We start from the raw sequence: 24,974 nt of genomic DNA, 5'->3' as shown, positions 1-24,974 counted from the left end.
TAATACCACTACTACTACTGCTACTACCTCCAATATTATCATTTTTATTATTAATCATATAGATTCAAAGTGAAGAAAAAGAAAAAAGAAGACAATATAAAGCAAACATGGCTAGGGGGTGATAAAAGAAAACATTTCAGTATGTAAAAAAAACAAAAAACAGAATTACAAGCCGTAGTAGTTTAATAAAGTAAGGTTTTGTTTTACAATGTGTTGATATTCAATTAGTTGATTGACTGATTCTGCTACATTTGCCATACATTTCTTCTAGTTTTAGGTAGGGATCCCCTACACCAGAGATGCACCTGCGACACAGTTGGAAACGGGTTTGGATCAGGAAGAATACATTATCAACCATTATAAATAGTTTCCTTTTTCAACTAAGCCTATAAGCATTTAATGCTTGTTGCTGGTCTGTGTGCCTAGTGGCCAATCATTTTTCCCACGGCACAGCCGAGGGCATCACATAGTAAATTCAGGTCAGTCACTCAGTCAGTCAGGTAATGCTTAGTGAGATGGCGCTTCGTGGCCTCTAGAGGGCTTCTTTGACTAAGAGATGGCCTCTCACCTATGGGCTAAATACCACATTCAGTCTCATACACTGATAATGCCATATTGGATCTCAGACAGTGCCACACTCTTCGCCGTCAATTTACAGACATCTACATCTTCTTCTCTCCTGCAAACCTTAACGGTAGGTCACGTTATTACCTGTGGTGTGACATTGGTGGAATAGGTAATTTAACCAATAAATGTGTCACGGTAGCTGAGCATTGCTCATCAGCATCAGGCTTCCGGGGCTTTTTGACTAGCCCCGAGTCGCTTGGCAGAGGAAACAAATCTAGGCTGTATCAGAGGGTCATTGGGCCAGAATGCACCAGTACGCTCCGTTCCGGGAGTGAATTTGATGACGTAATGTGCGTTCTGGTTCTGAAAAAATTAATACAGAGCAGTACCAGTTGTACCTGTTTTAGGATTAAAAACGGAAAACTCCACTCAACTGGGAAGCCGGGCCACATTTAACAAACACACAATCAAATGACTGACACAGACAGTTTAATCAGCATAGGAGCTGATAGGTTGTGTTGTGAAAATGTCAAGAAAGAAGAAACTTTCTTGCTTTCCTATTTTCAACCCAATGTGAATGATAAAACAATGTGTTCAAGTGAATTTAACTTGTTTCTAGCGAAGCTAGGCTACTATAATTCTGCCTCTCCCACCATGCTGACATTCCAAAACAGCCCAATGGACAGAAATCTATCCGTCAATAATTCTGTCCGTTTTCCGACGGATCAGTGTGGCCACAGCTAGTGGAATTCAACACACACGCAGTGTGTTGAATCCTTACAATAAGGATACATTAATTAAGGGTTAGTTAATGCTTAATAAGCATTAACTAACCCTTAATTAACAGTTAACTAATGTGTCTAGTAATAATTTACTAATGGTGTTCATGTTAACTAAGGTATTAATTTATACATTATTTAATAGTTTAAAAAGATGCTATTAACATTAGTTAATACATTAATAAGCATTAACTAACAGTTAATTAATACAATAATAAGCATTAAGTAACTGTTAACAAATGTCTCTTATTAACATTTATTAAGGGTTTACATGTTAATTAAGGTACTAACTAATATTAGTAAATGGTTGACAAAGATGTTAATTAACATGTATGTCATGAAGTTCACAGCTAAGCCATGTTTGTTTTTTATAAATGTTTATTTAAGGGTAATGATTGTCCACTTGCTTGTCCATCCTCCAACTTATGACTTATTTTTGGTAAAGGTTGAGATCAGTGGACACTAGAGGTGTACAGAGACGGCATTATCTGTATCTGTATCTGTATCTGTTCAACCAACAAAATTATCTGTCTCTGTATCTGTATTCGGATAGAAAACCGGAAGTGGGCGTGGTTTATACCGGACGTCACGTTAAATCGGGCAAATGTTGTATTTTCTAACCTAATATTCATTGGCAATGCATTTTTTGTGCCTTCAAAGCATCAAATTGATTTAATATTGGCATATAATTAATTATGAAATATATTTCCACATCCTCATACTGTACTTTTCATCTCTCTCTCTCTCTTTTTATTTTTTATTTTTAACTAAATTCCATGAAACCTATGGCTGATACATACAGCATGTTACATATTAAATGGATGAATACTGACTGAAATACAAGGTAAAACGTCGTTTTTTTTCAATATTTCGACTGGGTTTTTTAAATGGAGGAAATTAACACATACAGCTAAAAACTACAGGTTCTAAGCTTCATTTTGATGTATAGGTTGCGGAGGTTTGAAAGAAATCCAGCTGCCACAGCAGGCTTTTGTCTCGCTAGTAGAGGTCTGCAACCCGACCCGAACCCGATGGGACCCGAGACTGTATGTCGGGTATTGGCCGGGTCAGGCTTGGTTTTTAAATAAATAATTTGGGCTCGGGTCGGGTCGGGTCGGGCTCAGTTGTTTTTTTTCATGCGTGGAAAAAAGCACAATGTTTTATGCTCCTCGCTTTCTCCTGAAGCTCTGTGTCACACAGCCCCCCTCCCTCTGCTGAGCGCTGCTCTCTCTCTCTCTCTCTCTCTCTCTCTCTCTCTCTCCTCTCTGCTCTGTCACTGATGCTGAAAGACGCACAGCGGCTACAGTACCAAAATGGGCTTTTTTCATTTATGTTTTACTACTTCATTTTCTGTTTTACAAATGATAAAGGGAAAATCAAGTCCTTTATTTACATGTCAATCATGGCTTTTTTTCCCCGAATAATAACGAGCAACTTCGGGTAGAAGAAATATCTGTTTCCATCGCATTATTTGTGCTTTCCCGAATAACGTTTTCGGATTCGGGTACATCCCTAGTGGACACACTCCATGGTCTTCATGTAGAGGTTTGCTTGTTCCTTTATCTTCATGTAGACGTTCCTTAACTTATAGCCTAACCTATAAATTATTGTGCATGTTATATATGCATTACTTAACCATAATTGGCCATTTATTAATGGTCTTTGTGACCCTTATTGTAAAGTTGAAACATGTATCCCTTAAGTAACACTTCATAAATGCATAAGGATGCTGAGTAAACATTACTTAACCATAATTAACCATGTATTAATGCTCTTTGTGACCCTTAACGTGCATTGTAACCGCACGGTCGACCTTTTTTCACGATCAAATTGCTGTAATAAAAACTCGGCAAAACCCATCTTTGGCTGTTTGTCCTTATTCCCCTCAGTGAATAGAGTGTGTAATGCCGATTATATCCACTGGGTGGCAATGTTGTAAAAAGATATCCTTGTCTGAAAGCTGAGAAAAACCTGGAAGTGTAACACTGCGCGAGATCATAACGTAACGTCAATCGCCAATTTCCTTGCTAGACTGAATTGTATGTGTTTTACCTACAGATTGGAAAGCTCACCCACTTTACCTAAGTAACACTTCATAAATGCAGCAGAGTGCTGAATAAGCATTACTTAACCATAATTAACCATTTATTAATGCTCTTTGTGACCCTTATTGTAAAGTTGAAATATGTATCCCTTAAGTAACACTTCATAAATGCATAAGAGTGCTGAATAAGCATGGCGGGCGCAGATTTGGAGCGAGGCGCTGCAGTTGCTCTCCACCGAATGAGAGGTATGAGGTATGAGACCGCAGGAGGCACTAATGTTATGTGCTCATAACCATCAGTCTTTTTCCAATCCCGAGAGAAAACTGTGTTGTCGATGTAAGTACTAAAACGAACAAATACAGAAAAGTTATCAAAGCATTCCCAAAATATAGCTATCTGCCTCTTGAGACATTTGGTGGATTTTAGAAAGTACCTCAAGGTTTCGCTACTGATATACCAGCTAAGCTAGCCGCTAAGTGAGAATTACTAACGTTAGCCACCTCACAAACGCTGGCAACAACTAACGTTTGAGTAGGATCCAAGAGTGTTCTGTACTCTTGCGCAATTATGATTGTATAGGTTCAGTATCTGGTAACAAAGTTTTATGAGTTATCTGCAACATATAAAGTATGTTTGTTTGCTGGCTAACGAGCTAGCTAGCTAATGCGTGTAAAGTTAGATAAGGACAGACTACTTCCAAAATACTTCCATTTCAAAATAAAGGTTCCCCCACTGCACTTCCGATATACTTTCAAAATAAAGCACTCGGGCACTGAAGAGGCACTAGCGTTGTTATATACTGTATGTTAGCAGTTGGTAACACTGAAAGTGAGTGTAAATAATTTATTGAGATTGATCGTTGTTTCTCAGCTAATTAAACAAATTGGTGTGGAATTGAAACCAAAACCAGTGCAGTGTTCCACAGTAGGAAAAGACAACTAGATTTTAACCCTGCTTCACTTTTCATTTGTCAAGATAAAAATGTGTTAAGAGTCTGTAACCCTTCCATTCTCTAATTGTCTCTATTGTGTTTACATGTCAAGCACCCCATGGCTAGCAAAATATTACAGACCAGTGTTCTCCGGTCTGTAATAATTTTATACTGTTGTCTGTTGACAATCAGACTTTCTCAGTTGTTATTGCCATTACCTGCTGTTTTCTGTGGCCTTTCAATTAACAGTCTGTATATTTGATGAGCTCCAATAGACTTTCTACTGATTGATTCACTCATGACTATATTTGTCATTACTTTAGAAATATAGAAGAGGAGGCACATCATTAATATCAAATTATAAAAAGAATAATTTATCTGCTTTTAGATAACCCTAAATTGTTGTGCTACAGTTTATAGATTGGTAATGTGGATGATTTCCTGTACAAGGGTCCATGGTATACCCTGATTTATTGTGTTACTATGTAGTGTATTCCAGTTCTGAACCATGGCTGGATTGCTGTACAGCTACATTACTGAGGCAAAATCAAATTACGCATGGAATACCTTTTGCTCTTTACAGAAACGGTGACAGAATTTCCTGGCCTGGCAGCGGCCAATGTGAAGCCAGCCATCCATCAGAAGTTGAACAATGCTTTGAAGCTTAAAGTGTGAATGAGTGAGTGAGTGAGTGTATATGCATGCGTGTGTGTGTGTGTATAGTGTTCAGTTAAGATTTTTTTCTATTGATGTTATGATTTCTGTTTGTTTAGATAGTTACAAATAGCATTAAGGTTAAGTAATGCGTATTCAGCACTCTGATGCATTTATGAAGTGTTACTTAAGGGATACATGTTTTCAACTTTACAATAAGGGTCACAAAGAGCATTAATACATGGTTAATTATGGTTAAGTAATGTTTACTCAGCATCCTTATGCATTTATGAAGTGTTACTTAAGGGATACATGTTTTCAACTTTACAATAAGGGTCACAAAGACCATTAATAAATGGCCAATTATGGTTAAGTAATGCTTATATAACATGCACAATAATTTATAGGTTAGGCTATAAGTAAGGAACGTCTACATGAAGATAAAGGAACAAGCAAACCTCTACATGAAGACCATGGAGTATGTCCACTGATCTCAACCTTTACCAAAAATAAGTCTTAAGTTGGAGGATGGACAAGCAAGTGGACAATCATTACCCTTAAATAAACATTTATAAAAAACAAACATGGCTTAGCTGTGAACTTCATGACATACATGTTAATTAACATCTTTATCAACCATTTACTAATATTAGTACCTTAATTAACATGTAAACCCTTAATAAATGTTAACAAGAGACATTTGTTAACAGTTACTTAATGCTTATTATTGTATTAATTAACTGTTAGTTAATGCTTATTAATGTATTAACTAATGTTAATAGCATCTTTTTAAACTATTAAATAATGTATAAATTAATACTAGTTAACATGAACACCATTAGTAAATGATTACGAGACATATTAGTTAACTGTTAATTAAGGGTTAGTTAATGCTTATTAAGCATTAACTAACCCTAACCACCAAATGGATATTGCAGCTCTGACACTCATTTGTCTTCTTTTAAAACTAGGTTTTTGGCATTTTGCTTTCTTAAGCAGGTGCTTAAGGCTTAAGGCTATTCTTGCAGATAGTGTTCATCATCCCTTACATTCTGAGTTTAAGTTGCTTCCATCTGGCCTACGGTTTAGGTCCCCTGTTGCCATGAAAAACAAGTATAAGAACTCCTTTATCCCTGTTGCCATTCAAGCCTTAAATGCTGCTGGTAGGAGGAGGTAACTGCTAATTATTATTACATTTTTATTTCTTATTCTTAACTTTTTTGCTGTATGGTATATTGCCAGTAGCGATGTTGCTTGGTGAGGATGACAATTCTCTGACAGTGAGGGTGATGATGATAATGCACTGATAACCATACTCTCGTATGGTTATGTTGTGTGGAAGAAAATTCAACATATGTATTAACAGCTGAACTGGGGTCACCTCAGGGAATGTAAGGTTTCATGATGTATGGTCACCTCACTGTAACCTTTTTGCCATAACTTACTATGCCAGAGGTCTTGTTGTCAGAGTGGCTCCTGGATGTCTCCGAGATGTCTATGGAAGCTCTAACTTAAGACATAACATGTGTTGCTTTTGCTCTACTTTGGTGACCTGTTCTAATGTCAGCACATTCTGTACGTCCTTGGAAGATACATAAAAGACTGGTTCAATCTCTTCCTCTTTGAAGAAGTGTATGTAGCCTCCTGCTGTGTGCATCTCTTCCTCTTATAAGACTCCTTTCAATAAATATATATTCAAGTAAGACTAGGGCTAGGTATCGTTTAAAAAATTACGATACCAGTACCAATACCAGTACCCTTAAAGTGATACCGATACCAATAGAGTACTTCATTCGATACCTTTTTTTTAACGTTTTGGTGGCATCTCAGCACGCTGAACTGCCAACTCCGTCACATACACTGTGCTTGACTTCACCACCACAGACTGTATGGGTTGTAGCTGCTGCGGTAGTGGGCCAATCACACGTCGCATTAAATCGAAGAACGCTTGCAGTGATTGGCTGCGAGCAAAACCATACAAATAGTCATTTTTTTCTAGATCTGTGTACAAAAAGTATCGAATGCAGGTATTGTTTGACTGGAGAAGTTTCGATACTACTTGGTACTGGGTTATTTCGGTCGATACCTTAAAGGTATCAAGTACCGATACCCAGCCCTAAGTAAGACGAACCTCTGACTCCAGAACATTTCTTCAACAAATTGGCGTTGTCAGCAGGATCCCAACACAGCAAACACGGGAAAGTACGAATTTTATTCGTCTTGTCCGGGTAATGCTTGACGGGATCCAAAAAAAAGAAATAGCACTCGAGTGAGCTTTTATGTTGGGGGTGCCCCTCTGTGTTAGCTGGTATTTAGGAAACTCAACAAGGAGCTAGGGGGATGAGCTTTATCTAGGAAACTTAACAGAACTAGATGGAAGAGCTAAACCTAGGAACTCGGTGGGCTAGAATGAAGCAGCTTTATCTTGTTTAATATCTGTCCATCAACGGATGGAAGAGCTTTGACCAGAAAATCCTAGACTGCATCTGCATGTGGCAGTGAGATCTGATATAAATATCTGATCAAGAGCAATCAGGATTAAGGGAAGAGTCGATATGAGCAGGAGGATAGAACTATTAAGGAAATAAACATATGGGTTCACTCACAAGGTGCAATTGGAAATAAGAGTCAAAAAGAGGTTTCACATTAAATGTATACACCCTCCCTTTGCATGAAAAGAATGCATGAATTAGGCATGGACTTTTTGGCATGAAAAGATGACATAACTTCTCCTATGTGAAAATCACTGTGTAGTGTTAACATTTCCTGTTATAAGCCTTTAAACCTTTCAGATTGAAAAGAAGAAGAGGAGAGTGGATTATCAGTAAGTGAAACAACCACAGCTGCAAATTGTAAGTCTCATTTTTGATTATTTAATTGGAATAAGAACAATATGACCATTCTCTCACTGCTCTGGTTGAAGGGTTGGAACAGTGCCTAGGGAGTGAGAGTTACCTTGACATTTGTAAAGATAAAGACAAAACTTTCTGAGAAGGCATTTCATTGTGCACAGGAGTTCTTGTATGTGAGAATATACCTAATACGTTGTGTGGTGTTCATCTTGTTGAATAATTCCGACTACTGACGAGTGAGTTTTAATGATGTCTTGATGCAATGATGTTTTCACTGTCCTACAAAACTCAATGTGTCAATGCTGGATTTAATGCAATGTCTTAATGCTGTGTTTAATGCAATGTCTTAATGCTGTGTTATGTCGCTGAGTTCCAAGCTATGATTTATGCTGGGGGTTTAGCGTAAAGTTTTCCAAACTAGATTTAAAATAAGGTTTAATAAGGGATTTTAAACTGTGTTCTACTGCTGAGTTCTTGAGGCCGGTCGATATAAAAAATGTTTTTTGACATAGTAGTTGGTGTGTCGGTATAGTCTCAAAATGGGAAAGGGACAGTCAAAGGTAAAGCAGGATTTGTAGTTGGAATTGCCAAAGGCTGAGAAACGGAGGGCAAAAGATATTCTGAGGAGCCACACAAAAGCACAAATTGTTGTTATCCCACCAGGATCGCCAGCAGATATTGTAAGCAAAGAATTGGGACAGAATTACGTGATCCCATTCACAAATGATTTGACCAAATGCACATAAGGCTTGTGGCCAATCGGAGGATCTTTTGCCCCAGAAAAGCTAGACTTTGTGGAAGCAACTGTGATAGCTCAGACAAAACAGCAGGGTTGGGACTATGATTATGTCCAAGCATGTGTTGAAAGATGGAGGAAAATAGTAAAGAAGCATCCCATCTCAAAGCCTAACACAACTCTGAAAGTTTCTGATGTGGAAAAAGGGAAACAAACAGTAGAGGTCCAGAAGGAAAAGGAAGATAGTAAGGCTATTGGGCCAGAATTGATTGAAATGATTGACAAAATTGTTTGCACCACGACACCAGAGGCACTGTCTCCTCTCGTGTCTGCTCTCGGGGTGAGAAATGCAGAGGTTATCAAAGACAAAGACAAATATCCAGAAAATCCGGGTAAACAGGCTTCTGTAATATTGCGTATTTGGGCGCAGAAACAGAATAAAGCAACCCCTGAAAGCCTTTTGCGACACTTGAGAAATGGTGGAATAAATTGTGACCGGTTCTCCGAGAAACCTACAGTAGAAATAAGCAGTGTCAATCTGTTTCCCAAGAAATGCGTAGAGACACCAGTGTCTGATGATCTTTTAGATGTAGCATGCACTGAAGCTGTGAGGCAGAACAATCAGCGAAGGTCAGCTCAGGCAGACAGACAGAGTCAAAGTGATAGAAGGGAAAACAGGCCAGCTGGGGACATTGCTGGGGACATTGCTGGGGGCGGAGCAACAGAGTCCATTAGACCAACCTAAAATCAGAGGGGCAGGGCCTAGCCACACAACACGCATCAATTGGCGTGCACAACAGCAACAATTTGATACTGACACTGATTCTGAGACAGACGAAGAATGTGAAAGCACTCAGATCCGAACACATAGATCAGGTCTCCAATACAGGTCAGATACAAATCTTAGAAGAGCAGCTACATCCAGAGTAAGTAAGTCTGATACAGAAGGTCAGCCCCAGAAAATCAAAAGACGTAAGGTTAACAAACAACACATTTCTAAGAAAATGACTGAAGCAACCTCAGAATCACCACGCACACAACAAAATCATGAGGAAGTGCCTGTAGTGCTAGCTCCTAAATTAATGGTAGGAGAAACTCCAATTCTGAAACCATGGACTCCAATGGAGGTATGGCAAATGCTAAGTGATGCTCCAAATCCACTGACTAGGCCTCAGGTAGCCGACCTCTACAATGCCTTGATTCCTGATGTACGTCAACTGTTGTCATTGGCTTACAAACTAGAATGGAGAGCTGTCCAGGGAAATTTTGTTTTTCCTCATGGGACAGGTGAAGGGGATTGGGTGCAAGTGACAGATGGAGGTAACCTCTCCAGGACAGACTGGATAGAAGGGCCATGCCTAGCTTCTTTAAAACTCAGTGCTAGGAATTTGGGGGATTTTAGCAAGGTCACATCATGCATGCAGGGAAAACAGGAAGACACCATAGAATTTTTGCAGAGATTCGGGATGGCGTGGCAGTGCTAATGGAACATCGCCAATTAGCAATCCTGCCGTCAACGCCAATTTGTTGAAGAAATGTTCTGGAGTCAGAGGTTCGTCTTACTTGAATATATATTTATTGAAAGGAGTCTTATAAGAGGAAGAGATGCACACAGCAGGAGGCTACGTACACTTCTTCAAAGAGGAAGAGATTGAACCTCTCTTTTATGTATCTTCCAAGGACGTACAGAATGTGCTGACATTAGAACAGGTCACCAAAGTAGAGCAAAAGCAACACGTTATGTGACAACAAGACAACAAGACCTCTGGCATCGTAAGTTATGGCACAAGGGTTACAGTGAGGTGACCATACATCATGAAACCTTACATTCCCTGAGGTGACCCCAGTTCAGCTGTTAATACATATGTTGAATTTTCTTCCACATGTTGATATACTGTATATTATACTGGCAAGGTAATGTTGTTTGATGATGTCACTGAGCTTACTTACTACTCCAGTGATGTTGGTGATGATGATGTTGAGGATGTTGTTGACAATAGTTCAGTCTTGTAGGAACTGTTGTTGATGTACAGTATATGATTTGATGTATATGATTTTGAATAAGTTTGTTCAGGCCACATAGGTCTGAATGGACACTTGCGCCTATTTCATGGATCTGGAATGAACTTTGGTGCAGTGGTGTGAGCCACCTTTGTCACTTTTCTTACTGTTTCTATGTGATACTATATGTTTTGTGTTGTGACGTGTTTTATGTGTTTTATACTTGCTGCAGCACAAATTGCCCATCTGGGACAATAAAATTGACTTGACTTGATTGACTTGACTTGAGCCACCAGGACACCCCTCATTTGTCTTCTTTGTCTGTGTTAACTGGAGAATGGAAGATCTCAGGCGTGGTGGAGCTAGGTTGAGGTGTGTTTGCTTTTCTGTCACTGTTCTGTTCTGCTGTGTTGCTACGGAAGGCTAAGTTTACCCACAGCTAACATTGGATTGGACAAACATGCTGCAATGGTACGGTAAGTTTGCCAAATGTAGCCTCTGTTGAGTCTGTGTAGTAATGCTACAGTGGCTAGTGTCAGCAGCTAAATACATGTTACTGTTAGAACTTCAGTGTTTCAGCTTCTACTGTAATAGTTATAATGTATGTGCCTTTGCAATTCAAGAAGAATATAAGTGGAATCATAACTAACTCTGGTGTGCATGTGTATGTGTGAGTGAGTGCGTCCATCATCTGTCCTCCCTCAGCCACAGACCTTGACACTGTTGAACGAGGAGGTCAGAGCAGCATGATACCAGGAGGAAACATCAACCCCACAAGATGTTTCAATTGGCCCTATAACTCCCTATATTTCAACCATTGGCCCATTCTTACAGCGCAAAGATTTTACATAGCCACAAATAAAACTGTATTTGTGCACAACTTCTCTGATGCCCTCACTGCCCTTGCTTTCTCATACTCCATTTTGTGGTAGCAGTATCCCAAAATGTGCACATTTAAATGTATACAGCTACAACTACTGAATAATGCAGATAACATGAACATCCCTGCCAAACTTTTAACCGTTAAGAACAAGACTGTAATTTGCCACCTACGCCCTGTCCCCCTCAATTCTCGTCCCCTTTTTTGTACAAACTCCCCACTCCAGATGAGGAACTATGGATCAATCCCTGTCCGTTCATCCGTCTGTCCGTCCATCTGTTTGTCCATCATGCACAACATTTTGGATACCACTGAACCAAACGGCCACAGGGGGTGCTACAATGTTTATTTATTATTTAATTATCTATACAGTATACAATACAATTGTCACACAATATCTTTGACTTTACGATATCTTGAATGTTGCTGATTGTTTATTGATGAAACTAAGATTTGATTGTGACAGCGTGAATCATAAATTAAGCATAAATAACAATGCCTGCAAAAGTTATATTTTTGTGTATTGATATGAAACCACATGAAACAATGTAAAACAGAGTTACTGCCAAGGATAAACACTATAGTGGTGTACATAAGAAAATAGATTAAATATACCATAGTGGTGTCTGGAGTGCTGTAAAGTAAGCAATCAAAACACCTAAGTGGTGTTTGGATTCCATGAAATTCAGCTATTGAAACACCATAGCAGTCCATGAAAGTAAGGTATCAAAACACTTAAGTGATGTTTGGAGATGCGGAAAATAAGCTCTCGAAGCACCTTACTAGGTTTTAGAGTTCCAAGTTTGACAGACCTCGAAACACTGTGCGGTCTTTCCAAATCTCTATAATCAGGGGTGTCTCCAATCCTTGAAAAAAAGAGTTTGCATCTCTGAAATGTGTTTCAGATCACTTATCTCATTGGTGTATCCATGCTCCATGGATGACCTGAGTGCCTCAAAGCACCATTTTCGGATCTCAAAACAGTCACAAGGGGGTGTTTTGTAACACTCAATGTTGTCTTGAAATGCCAGTGTAAACAGGGTTTTAATTTCACTATAATGGTGGCAGCAGAGTTGTCATTACATTTTGAGTTTCAAAACACTTTCTTCTAACAGTGTACATCTGAATTGGATAACAAAACTGAAATGACAACAGAACACAACATGTTAGAAAACAGTATAACAACAGCAAAAAGCATAAAATGCTAAGGATTGGGAGAGTATGACTAAGAGTATGATTAATGAATTTTGCTAGATATTAAAATCTGTTTTTCTATAATTGTTGACACATGAAAGCAACTATGAGTTTTAAAACATAAAAATAAAAAAGCACTAAAAGCTATGCTAATTTGCTGTAATCATAAATGTGACAGAGGCAAATAAAAAAGATGTTTTAGCCGCTTTTCAACATACTTCTTACAATTTATCAACTGTAATTGTGAATCAACAAAAGACAAAAAGAACAGTGTTGACATTTACCATGTTCACAAAATACCATATTATTACATATCAACCATGGGTGCATCACTCCTCCTTTCCTCCCTCACTACCACTCTTCTCGTACCAGGAAGTAACTTGGAGGAGACAAGGGGAGGAATGGAGTGGAGGAGAGGAGGAAGTGAAGGAAAGTGGAGGCCATTTGGGATAGTTTATTTGCTACTCCATCATCAAAAATGGACATCTGCTATTGATGAAGTAGCATATCATAATTGACGCAGTTGACCCACAATACACCTCATAGTCTATCAAAGTTTTTATGCATACCCAGCAAAAAATATGAATGTCATATTCATATTTTGCCTGTGCTGCCATCTGGCGACATTCATTTGGTAATTAACATAAGGTATATAGTACATCTGTGTTGTCTTAACACACATTCATGGATTAACCTTTTTCCTCAGGCCTACATTGGTGAATTAATTTTCATAGTCCAATTTCAACCAATTTGACTATTGCAACAGTGCTTTTGTGAGACACTGGAATTAAAATAGGCCCAGCCTACATATCACAATGTCTTATGCTTTTATGTTTCCCTTATGTTTTTTCAAGTTATGTCAGTGATGTCATATTCTGGGCATAGTCACAGTCACAGCTAATGGCTAAACATTCTTGGACTCACTGGATGTTGCAAACTGCCACCATCTGGCACCTAAGTAGGCTAAAATAAATCGTAAATAACATTTTCAAGCCTGGTCTGGGGCTTCATTTATAAAACTATGCATAGATTCCACACTAAAAGGTTACATGCGCACAAAATAAGAAAAGTACGTACAGACAAAAATAATCAGATTTATAAAACTCTCTTTCTAGTAGTCATATGTAGTGTGGGGTGTCCGCTGTGAGGTGGTCCTACTGCTCTGGCTGCTGAGGCTGATGTGTCTTTTCAGACAGGGGATCCTCTCGGCCAGCAGTTTTCTGAAGTGGCTCTGGAACTTCTTACCCACAAATGTATAAAATACAGGGCTAATGCAACAATACAAGTACGCTACGTTCCGTGTCACATACAGTGCATAGTCCAATGCCTCTGACTCTGAGCATGATTCATTATTCTCACCAATGGTAGAGATTCGGATGGCCTGAAGGAGGATGACTATATTGTAGGGCGTCCAGCAAGCGAAGAAGGTGAAGATGATGATAAATATGAGCTTGATGGCACGGCACTTCTCCTTCATCCGGGTGGACAAGATCCGGACGGTGATGCTAATGTAGCAATACATCACCATGAAAAGAGGGAGGAGGAAGAACAGTAGGAATTGTTGGTAGTTAGTGACCAGGTGCCAGCGATCCATTATGTTCCCAGGGAATCCTGCTTCCTCACACATCAGCCCATACTCTGAATGCAGCCACACTTTTTTGAGAACCAGCTCTTTGACACTGGCTACAATACTGATGCACCAAACTGCCACCGATGCGATGACGGCATAGGTCTTTTTCCTGCTCCTGGCAGCTGTCACCGCGTGCACCACTGCAAGATACCGGTCAAATGTCATGAGTGTGAGGAAGAGGATGGAACTGTAGAAGCCGATGAAGTAGGCACTGCTGACCATCTTACATAACACCACGCCAAATATCCACTCAGACAAATGGTATGTTGCCCAGAAGGGAAGACTGGAGGCAAAGAGAATGTTTGAGATGACCAAATTTAGGAGGAAGATGTTTGTCACCGTGTTGAGCTTCTCAAACTTGTAAATGATGAAGAGAACAAGCCCATTACCCAGGTAACTTAGAAGGAAGTTTACATAGTAGAATAATGGGATGAAGTTAGCACCAAACTGGTTGACCTTAGTCTTGGAGCAGAGCTGGACAAGTTCACTGACCACGTAGGATGAGTCAGTGGTGTCATAGCTGTCGTTAAACAGAGTGAGGAAGAGCTGATACTGGTCACTGTTGTCCTCCATGGCTGGGGTTCATCCTGTAGAAGAGAATCTTTAATAAGGAGACTGATATACATTGAATTTTTTTTTGGTGTGACCAAAATTGTGTTACTTTTCATACTTTACGAGATTTTCAAATCAGAGGAGTATGCGCATTACATTATGTGTATTGCACAGTATTGGTTAACCGGTTACCTGAATTATTTTTAATAAAATATTCGAATATTGATATGACTTCAAATGCCCATCCCTACACCTCACGAGCCCTTAGGTCCTCAGAAGCTGGTATTTTAAATGTTCCCAAGCCACAAAGAGCTTTGGGGATGCTGCTTTTACCCATTATGCCCCAAAGTTGTGGAACACCCTGCCTTTAACTGTTAGAACGGCGGGCTCAGTAGACATTTTTAAACAACTGAAAACGTATCTTTTTAATCTAGTTTAGCAGCAGTCTGTTTACCATTCTGAGGAAGCAAAATGTGGTGTCATTTCGCCCATTGGTGGCGCTATAGCAACATCATAAGTTTAAATGGCCATGCAAATCCATTGTATTTATATTTCAGTCATTGTATTCAGTATAAACTCTGTTCAAATTTCAAAATACTCAGCATGCCACAGGGATCACACTTGCACATTGGTCCTTTACCCCAGAGGTCATCAGGTGCGTGGACCACATCAAGTGCCTCTTGTGGCTATATTTATTATTATTATTATTATTATTATTATTATTATTATTATTATTATTATCATAATTATTATTATTATTATTATTATTTTAGCAAAAACAAGACATATCTAATAGCTTGAAAAGCTTGAACATCATTATGCTATGTTGACAGATAACATAACATTGCTTCGGTATTGCAAATTCCTTGTTTTGGAAATTTTCAGTTCATTCAGTGCATCCTGTTTTTACACAAACAAAAAAAAACTACAAAACATCACCGCACATCCACTACATGGCTTTTCCCATGTTCTTAAAACCATGCTGAGACAAATTCATAAGACCAACTCCTACACATCACTCTGAGGGACACTTGAACTTTTAGCTCCTACGCTGAGCAGTGAGTAAATTTGGTCACAGTCACATTTTTAACAAGATTCTTAGGAGTAATTCTGAGATGCTTGATAACAGGCTCAGATTTAATCAACATTATAAGGAGTTTTATACATACTGGCCCTGGGCCTGTAGTTATCAAGTGTCAGTGTAGGAAATTGGTCCCAACTGCCTGAAAATTCTCAGAGTGATGCATATTTCGTCCTACTTTTAGGAGTAAGAGCATGTTATCAACATTCCTATGAAATAAAAGTACTCGTATCTCAGGATATATTTAGGAAAGCTCAAGAGGTGTCCTAACATGAGCAGTAACTGGAAGATAGCTGCTTTGAGATGACGTCAAGGACAGACATTTAGGGAAAGGACTGATGTTTTGCAAACACTGGATAATGATCAAAAGATACCGGTTAGACAGGGATGGTATTTATTATGTGATGGTCCTTGTGTGTGATGCTATCCAGTGTTAGGGGTAACGAGTTACGTAATATAACGCGTTACGTAATATTATTACTTATCTGAGTAACGAAGTAGTGTAACGAGTTACTGTTTTAAATCAAGTAATAATATTACAGTTACTTTTGTAAGTACTGTAATAATGTTGTAATAATAATAATGTTAATGTGGAGGCAGTGCGCCGAAGAGTCTTGAGGTTTTGTATGTATTTCGAAAGCTTATTGTTAGCCAAGATATGAAGGATCTGTTATGTTGTCATACTGTGAATGTTGACACTGACCAAGTAAGGAGACGCCCTGAATCGCCTTGCCATGTATTTGGTACCAAATTAAAGGGGACGTTTTTTTACATGGAAAAACTTGTGATTGTCAATTTCTTTTAATTTTTGAGTTATAGCTGTTTGTTTGGAGTGAGCAAGAAAATGCAGCAACATTCTAGAATTCTACTGGGGTCTAGAGGGTTAAAAAAGCAGCTTTGAAAATTATTTTGCCTACACACAATGTTGTTTTATTTTTCAAGAGCTCACTGTGAGCTTGTAGGCATTATGCTACGTAATCCTCATTTAGGCAATTTATTTTATTTACTCATTTATTGTTTGTTTACATTTGCTGCCAATCATAAGTTCTTAATTAGGAGTGAAGAGGTTGTTTTATCTCTTTAAATAAAGAGTTAAAAGACATTATTTTGTGCCTGTCTCCGATTTTCAGTACCCTACCACCGATTGGACTTATCAGCATAATTGCCTTGAGTGAAAGTACTAAAGTAATATAATTAGTAATATAACTAGTTACCATATACAGAAAGTAATAAAGTAACTTAATCGCACCACTTTTAATTAGGAGTAATAAGTAATAAATAATATATTACATTTTGAAAGTAACTTCCCCAACACTGATGCTATCTACCCATCTATGGAAAGATCAGCAAAGATTAAAGTAATTGCCACTAACTGCGATGATTTGGGTCCAACACAGCCTTCTATCAGCAGAGCAATCCATCAAACCCTGTGAAAGAAGCCGCTGTCATGCAGCTCACCAGTTTTCTGGGATTTGTTGGTGTCATCGACTGCACCCATATCAAAATCATTGCCCCACACATGGATGAGGATGCATACCATGGCATCAACACCCAAGTGAGTTTTGATACTGATTATGTGACTCTTGATGTGGTTGCCAACTGGCCTGGATCTACACTAGGCCTACTCTAGAGTTCTCCGTGAGAGTGGGGTCAACATGCTTCGGATTTTTTTTCCTTGCTAAACTTACGAGTTTAAGGTCTATTAGGCTGTTTTCACATTATTTACTGTTGTCTAATTTATTTTCATCTTAGATATTTTATTTCTTTATTAGGCTTATATTTTTTCCCACTATTGATCTCTTTATGAAATGGAGTGATGTGCCCTGTGAGAGGAGAACGCTGAAGTATAATGATATATAAAAAAATAAAAAATAAAAAAAAAACAGGAGGGATGAGGGAACCGTGAAAGAGGAGGCAAAACACAAAATATGTGGCGTCGGCGATTGCTGCAGCTGGAGTGGTGAGCTTTTGCAGAAGGGACAGGGAGGGGAACAATTTATCTTCAAAAGAAATGTTCAATAACTTGTTGACGTGCAGTAAAACCAGTCATGTAGGCTATTGTGCATCTGTTGTGGTGCCATCGCCAGTTGGCTGTAAGCTCTCTACAGGTGATTTAAATAATGTTTCTGTGGCGATTCTAAGCATATATAATTGTAATGTATTTGCACAATATCACATAACTTACAGTTTGATGAATCTGTTATTATGAAACCAAGTCAACAAACACTTCAGCACCTTTCATATTGACAGTACATGTCACAGCGGCTTTAAGATGCACTTAACTAATGTGGGTGCGCTCCTGCTCTAAGTGCTGCTTTGAGAAACGCACGTAGGTAATGAAAGAGCCTTCGTAGGATCACACTTAAAAACACTCTTTGCCTCTAAGAATGATCGTTATTGGGAAACAAGGCTGTGATCTGAGGTGCTCAGGATCATAAGGGATTAAGGATCAGCGATATATCAGTACCTATCTGTATTTTAAGTGATCAGTGAAATCAAGTCAATTCTGAAAGAGAACAGAAAACTAGTGAAATGAATTGGGGTGATATGATTTTTTCTGTTAGTACCACACAAAATCCTAACTACTGCATTTTGTACAAGAGGCGTTTTGATTTAAGCAGGAATAATGAGTATTCTAGGCAAGATATGCACTGTAATGACTTATGACCACACTTAGAGGAGCATATAATGCTTACTGATGCATTATATCCACACTCATAAAACAAAACAAAAAATATAGATATAATGAATTATAGGTTATGAATGTTTATAACTAGTTATCTATCAGAAGTTGTATGAAGGGGGTTATAATGTGTTATAGTAACTTGTATTTCATGAGTCACCTTGTGCTGTAAACTGGTTTACTAAATTGATCCATGCAGCAGTTATCATTGCCTGTGTTAAACAAAATTAATTCATTCATGCATTGTGTGGAAGGGAGAGAAACACCCTGGACAGCTCGCCAGTCCATCACAGAGCTAATACAGATAGACGGACAAACATACTCACACTCACATCTATTTGGAGTCTGTAATCCCCCTGGCTTGCATGTCTTTGGACTGGGGGAGGAAACCCACGTGAACACGGGGAAAACATGCAGAATCAACACAGACAGGACCGAGGCCAGGAAACGAACCCAGGAGCCTCTTGCTGTGAGGCAACAGTGCTAACCACTATGCCATCCGTGTGTTAAGCCAAATGAAATGCATAATAATATAAGTCATATATATAAGTATAGTATATATAAGTCATGCAGCATCATAAATTACCACTGCAGGCTGCATGTAAAGTGCCATGCCCTGTAATACATCAAAATACACCGTGAAGAATCATACGTTTTCATTGTCTACTTGGTAAAGTAATAATGTTAGTGAGAGAGTGACTGAGTAAATATTATAACATATATATATATATATATATATATATAATATATAAACATTAATTTTGTTAGTTTTAATTAAAATACTACAAAATACATTTGATCAAGTTTTATTGTAAGGACCAATGCCTTTTAAGCAGCTCAAAGACGGGGTGTTTTTTGGGTGTGACTGTTTATGGAAAATTTGGGTGGTTTGTGGTTTTACACTGGTCTATTTGGTCAAATTCTGTTGGTCTGAGAGCAGTCTTGTAATTTTCTTGCAGGAAGTGAACAACAAAATATAAATGCTGTCATATTTTTGTTTCTGTCTATCCTTTGTCATAGTCACGGGAACAAATGTCTTACTAAACATTAGTAAATGTTCAATTAATGTTATTTAATGCAACTTCATAGTAAATGAGTAATACCTGTGTAAATACTTTGTTGAGCATTTACACATCATCTGTTAATGATTAACAAATTATTTGTTCATCATTAATTAAGCACAATGATTACATACTCCCTAGGAAGTGTTACATTACACTACATCAGGCAATTTTTGACAAATTATGTACATGTGCAAAAGTCTTAGGCACCCTAGATGTTTTATATAAATTTGGTCTTAGATGTTTATTTGTTTTCTGCATTAGTGTGTCAGTAGACTGCGCTTTATACTATTCTTTTTTTTTGTAGAAACTTTTCATTGCATTATTTTTGAAAGCATCTTCACTTTACAGAATTTTTTTTTACATGTGCCTAAGACTTTTCCACAGTACTGTATTATTATTATATTATACTATATATATGTGTATATATATGTGTGTGTGTGTGTGTGTATATATATATATTTATATAATATTTAAATGTATATATACATATATAGTATAATATATATGTGTTCTTCACTTATAAATCAGTTACAAAGATTTAACTTATGTCAATACAAATAATGTACTAATTTATTATAAATTATTGAGATATAATTGATAAATGATTGATAATAGTGAACTGATCCTTAACTCATCATTAATTCATCAATAACTCATTGTTTATTAAGGGCGTGTAAACGTTCATTATTTTAAAGTGCTACCATTCATTTTAAGTTAAATTTATAATGCTTCATGGGTACTGACATCAGTAAGTGTTATGTGTTCTTAAAAGAATGGTTATAAGTCATTATGAGTGCATTCAAATTACTTATAAGTGCCCTTACAGTGTACTATAGTATATAGATAGTTCTTAACTGAACAAAACACAACTGCACAACATTCTTTACCTGAACATCAAAGGTCAGCATCAAAGATAAGTTTCTGCAAGCTTTACATTAGCTGATATAGTGTCAAGTTTGTTTTGAATCAGATTTGTAGTAATCCTGGGGCCATGTAGTACTATTTCTGATTTGTCTTCATTTACTTAAAAATTCCAAGACATCCAACACTCAAACAGAGGTAATGAGTTAATGATAGTAGTGCCTTTAAAAAACAAATCCAAAATTTCCAGCATTTTTTTCTTTTGACTTTTTTGATATGATTAAACCTCTCATATAAACCCCTCATGACAATTCCTTGAAGAGGCTTTTTCCATCAATCAACACCCCTCAGTTAAAGTATGGGGCCTTGCTTTGTAAAACCTCTTATTGAAGTACATTGCTTTGTTATCGAAACCTCTTTATTACTGCAGCAATGCTAATCACAATCTTGCTGGGACCATGTATAGCATTCAGTACATTGCTTTATCATGAAGACCCCCTTGTTTTTTGTTTTTTTTACAAATCTCAGTCTGTATTATCCAGGAAACTCCCATGTAACACAAAGAACAATTCATTGTTAAATCAAGATTACTGAAAAAATGTTTCCTTTAACGGCTCTATTTTGTCTGTACTGGATGTCACTCTCCAAAAGGATAAGTCATAAACTCACCAGTGAAGTTTTCTAGGTGTGGAGTGTAAGGACAATCAGAAACAGAAAGAGAAGTGCTGACTAGCTCCTGAGTCTGTGTTGCTGCTGACAATGCTAAACTGTTTTAGTGACAGAGAGGTGAGGTTGCTGGTAAAGGGGCTGTCCAAAGAGGAATGAATATAATGGGTGTTTAAGCAGCTTGTACAGAATTGCACTGGTTAAGTGCAGAGAGTCACACTACAGCATTCAGCAGCGGTGTCGTTAGGCCTGAATGTCCGAGGCTACAGCCCCGAATGTTTTATGAATAGCCCCAGATCTCCAAAAAAAAATTTTTTTTTTTTTTACAAAAATAAGAATAATAAAAAAATAGCCCCGGATCTATTCATCTGTCATTCCGATCATGCATTAAATCCCTCAAAAATAATATGATATCGTTGATCAAAAACACAAGTACGTTTTGGGTCTGTTTTGTGTGTCATTCAAGCAGCAGATCTACTTCACACTACTTGGCACGTGTGCATTTTGTGTTAGCGTGAGAGAGAGAAAGAGAGAGAGAGAGCGCACCGGTTACAGGGCTTGTCATTGTTGGCATCTGGTGGTAGCTAGCTAGCTAATTCAGTAAGACAAGACTTGAAAGCTATGGATGAGACACCAAAAGAGCTACTGGAGAGGTGAAGAAGAGGAGAGTATCAGATAGACAAGACAGAGTTAACACAGTTCGTCACAATTCAAATTTGTCACAGTTCAAAAGGAGCCCTTGTCACACAATAGAAGCAGAAGCTATGAGACCAGGGTTGGTCAATTTTCAAAACTGAACAAAGCATTGGCAACATACAATCTAGCATACGACTGCTTCATCAACGTCAAGGCTCTTATTTTTTCTTAGGGTTTTACTCCTGCTGCTGAAAATAAAAATAATAACGAAGTTGAATGAGAACTCAGATTGCACTCATTTTGTTTATTTTGATTTCATGTTGTGAAAGCCAGCCTACGCACCTGACCGGAACCTTTTAGTAGAGCACAGTGTCTCACATCTTATATTCATTTTACTCTGAAATAACTTGAAAATGGTGCAATTATCGGGTAAAAATCTAAAGATTTCTGGGCTGGGCTAAGCCCCCAATGTTTCAAGATCCTAACAACGCCTCTATCTGAATTGTGAATTCCAGATATCTCCATTTAAATTATTAGATATCTTGAATTATCATTCAGACTAGTCAAAATGCAATTGCATATATCAAAAAGATGTGTCATTTTCACGTCAGACTAAGCCATGCGAGGCATGCACCTCGCAGAAGCACGGAAGCCGCTGTTCCAGTCGTATTACAAGCCAACGAAAGGGGAAACTATCTCACATTTTAACGATTTGTGAGGAGAATTGCTCTTTTAGAATGTTAATTACCTCGGCAGGTCTGCATTTCTACCTGCCGAATAATGTATCCCCCCTATAACTTTGATTCTGGTGACCCTATGCAGAATCCGGCATTACACTGGCATTCATTGGGAAGCCTCGCATCAGTCACGTCATGCACAACCGATTTGACTAGTCATAATTCTAACTGAGATATCTGAAAATATCATTTTGACTAGTCAAAACAGAATTACAGATATCTCCGGTTATCATTCAGTATTTCTAGATATCTTAAAAGATATTTTGACTAGTCAAAATGTAATTAGAGATATCTTTAATTACCCTTCTTACTCAGATTGTGATTGCAGATATCTTGAATTACCATTCTGATGGGCCATATTATAATTATGACTAGTCAAATTGTATTTGTAGATATCTGTAATGTAATTATGGATAGTCAAGCGCAAGCATTTAATGTTACAACGGCTTGCCATATAACTGGTGCACCACTGGACATTCCCACAAAGCATGCATTAATGTCCCTCTAGTTTTGTTACATCTCCAACATAAATCACTTTGCAAAAGACCCATCCTATTCAGTCTACTAGGGGTAAAATAAAATATATGAAAAACTTTATATAGCATACCCTTTCCTTAAGCTTTCCTAATATTTTGACCAATATTTGAAATTATATTCATCCAAGTTTCTCTTATCAATTTCACATCCCACATCTTTTTGCCACACAATTCTCTGATTATCACAATCATCACTTTCAGCCTTTAACAGCATTTTATCTTGAAGCGGATTGTACTAACCTTGGTAAAACAAAAAACATCTTCAATTACATTATTGCCCTTTAATTCCATAGTACCTTTCATGCATGAACACAGTTCTTAAACTGCATATATTTCCTGATATCCTTATAACCAAGGTTGTACTTTTTTCCCATTTCTTCAAAGGATGAATAAACTTCATTCTTATCACACAAGTTTTTTATTAATAGGTTACCCAACTCAAATTGGTGTGACCTAAAATTTAATATCAAAGGTGAGTGTGCATGATGGTGTTTTCTCCACAACGCAATTACAATTTAATGCAATAAAGACTTTTAAATGGTGAATTTTTTCCACAGTCAAAGTATCCCAACCCTATTGTTAGCTGGAATTCTAAATTGATGTTTTTTTTTTTTTTTAAGATTAATTTTTGGCATTTATGTATGCACTAGATAGTCAGCTATCAATAGCAATTTGTGCTATTGACAATAAAAAGTTCAATGATAAGTTGAAGCTTTAAGTATCTATTTTGCAGCATTGGCAAACTGCACTGCCTCCTGCTATGGTCCAATCAGATCCCTCCTTTTATGCCATGGTCCAATCAGAGCTCTCCTTTCCTCTTGCTGTATTCAAATCAGATCCCTCCTTTCCTCCTGCTGTGGTCCAGTCAGATCTCTCCTTTCCTCCTGCTGTAGTACAATCAGATCTCTCCTTTCCTCCTGCTGTGGTCCAATCAGATCGCTCCTTTTATGCCATGGTCCTATCAGAGCTCTCCTTTCCTCTTGCTCTAGTCCAATCAGATCCCTCCTTTCCTCCTGCTGTGGTCCAATCAGATCTCTCCTTTCCTCCTGTTGTAGTCCAATCAGATCCCTCCTTTCCTCCTGCTGTAGTCAAATCAGATCTCTCCTTTCCTCCTGCTGTAGTCCAATCAGACATCTCCTTTCCTCCTGCTGTGGTCCAATCAGATCTCTCCTTTCCTCCTTCTGTAGTCCAATCAGATCTCTCCTTTCCTCCTGCTGTGGTCCAATCAGATTTCTCCTTTCCTCCTGCTGTAGTCCAATCAGATCTCTCCTTTCATCCTGCTGTGGTCCAATCAGATCCCTCCTTTTATGCCATGGTCCAATCAGAGCTCTCCTTTCCTCTTGCTGTAGTCCAATCAGATCTCTCCCTTCCTCCTGCTGTGGTGCAATGAGATCCCTCCTTTTATGCCATGGTCCAATCAGATCTCTCCTTTCCTCCTGCTGTGGTCCAATCAGATCCCTCCTTTGATGCCATGGTCCAATCAGAGCTCTCCTTTCCTCTTGCTGTAGTCCAATCAGATCCCTACTTTCCTCCTGCTGTGGTCCAATCAGATCTCTCCTTTCCTACTGCTGTAGTCCAATCAGATCTCTCCTTTCCTCCTGCTGTGGTCCAATCAGATCCCTCCTTTTATGCCATGGTTCAATGAGAGGTCTCCTTTCCTCTTTCTGTAGTACAATCAGATCTCTCCCTTCCTCCTGCTGTGGTGCAATCAGATCCCTCCTTTTATGCCATGGTCCAATCAGATCTCTCCTTTCCTCCTTCTGTAGTCCAATCAGATCTCTCCTTTCCTCCTGCTGTGATCCAATCAGATTTCTCCTTTCCTCCTGCTGTAGTCCAATCAGATCTCTCCTTTCATCCTGCTGTGGTCCAATCAGATCCCTCCTTTTATT

General features: G+C 38.2%; 1 protein-coding gene across 1 annotated transcript; it reads right to left on the bottom strand.

Annotated features, from left to right (window-relative positions):
* Positions 1-13,543: 13,543 nt before the first annotated feature.
* ccr12a (chemokine (C-C motif) receptor 12a) lies at positions 13,544-21,290 on the bottom strand. Its single transcript, XM_071914069.1, has 2 exons — positions 21,180-21,290; positions 13,544-14,856 (listed from the first exon to the last, which is right to left on the bottom strand). Exon 2 carries the CDS (start codon positions 14,840-14,842, stop codon positions 13,751-13,753), a length of 1,092 nt encoding a protein of 363 aa, XP_071770170.1. The 5' UTR covers positions 14,843-14,856; positions 21,180-21,290; the 3' UTR covers positions 13,544-13,750.
* Positions 21,291-24,974: the final 3,684 nt, after the last annotated feature.

The sequence above is a fragment of the Centroberyx gerrardi genome, chromosome 13 (genome assembly GCF_048128805.1).
Source record: "Centroberyx gerrardi isolate f3 chromosome 13, fCenGer3.hap1.cur.20231027, whole genome shotgun sequence".
Classification (NCBI taxonomy): Eukaryota; Metazoa; Chordata; class Actinopteri; order Beryciformes; family Berycidae; genus Centroberyx; species Centroberyx gerrardi.
Note: the sequence above shows the minus strand (reverse complement) of the source record. Positions and strands in the feature narration are given on the sequence as shown.

Excerpts from the sequence above, each read along its gene's own strand:
- ccr12a (XM_071914069.1), bottom strand. The coding sequence starts at position 14,842 with ATGGAGGACAACAGTGACCAGTATCAGCTCTTCCTCACTCTGTTTAAC.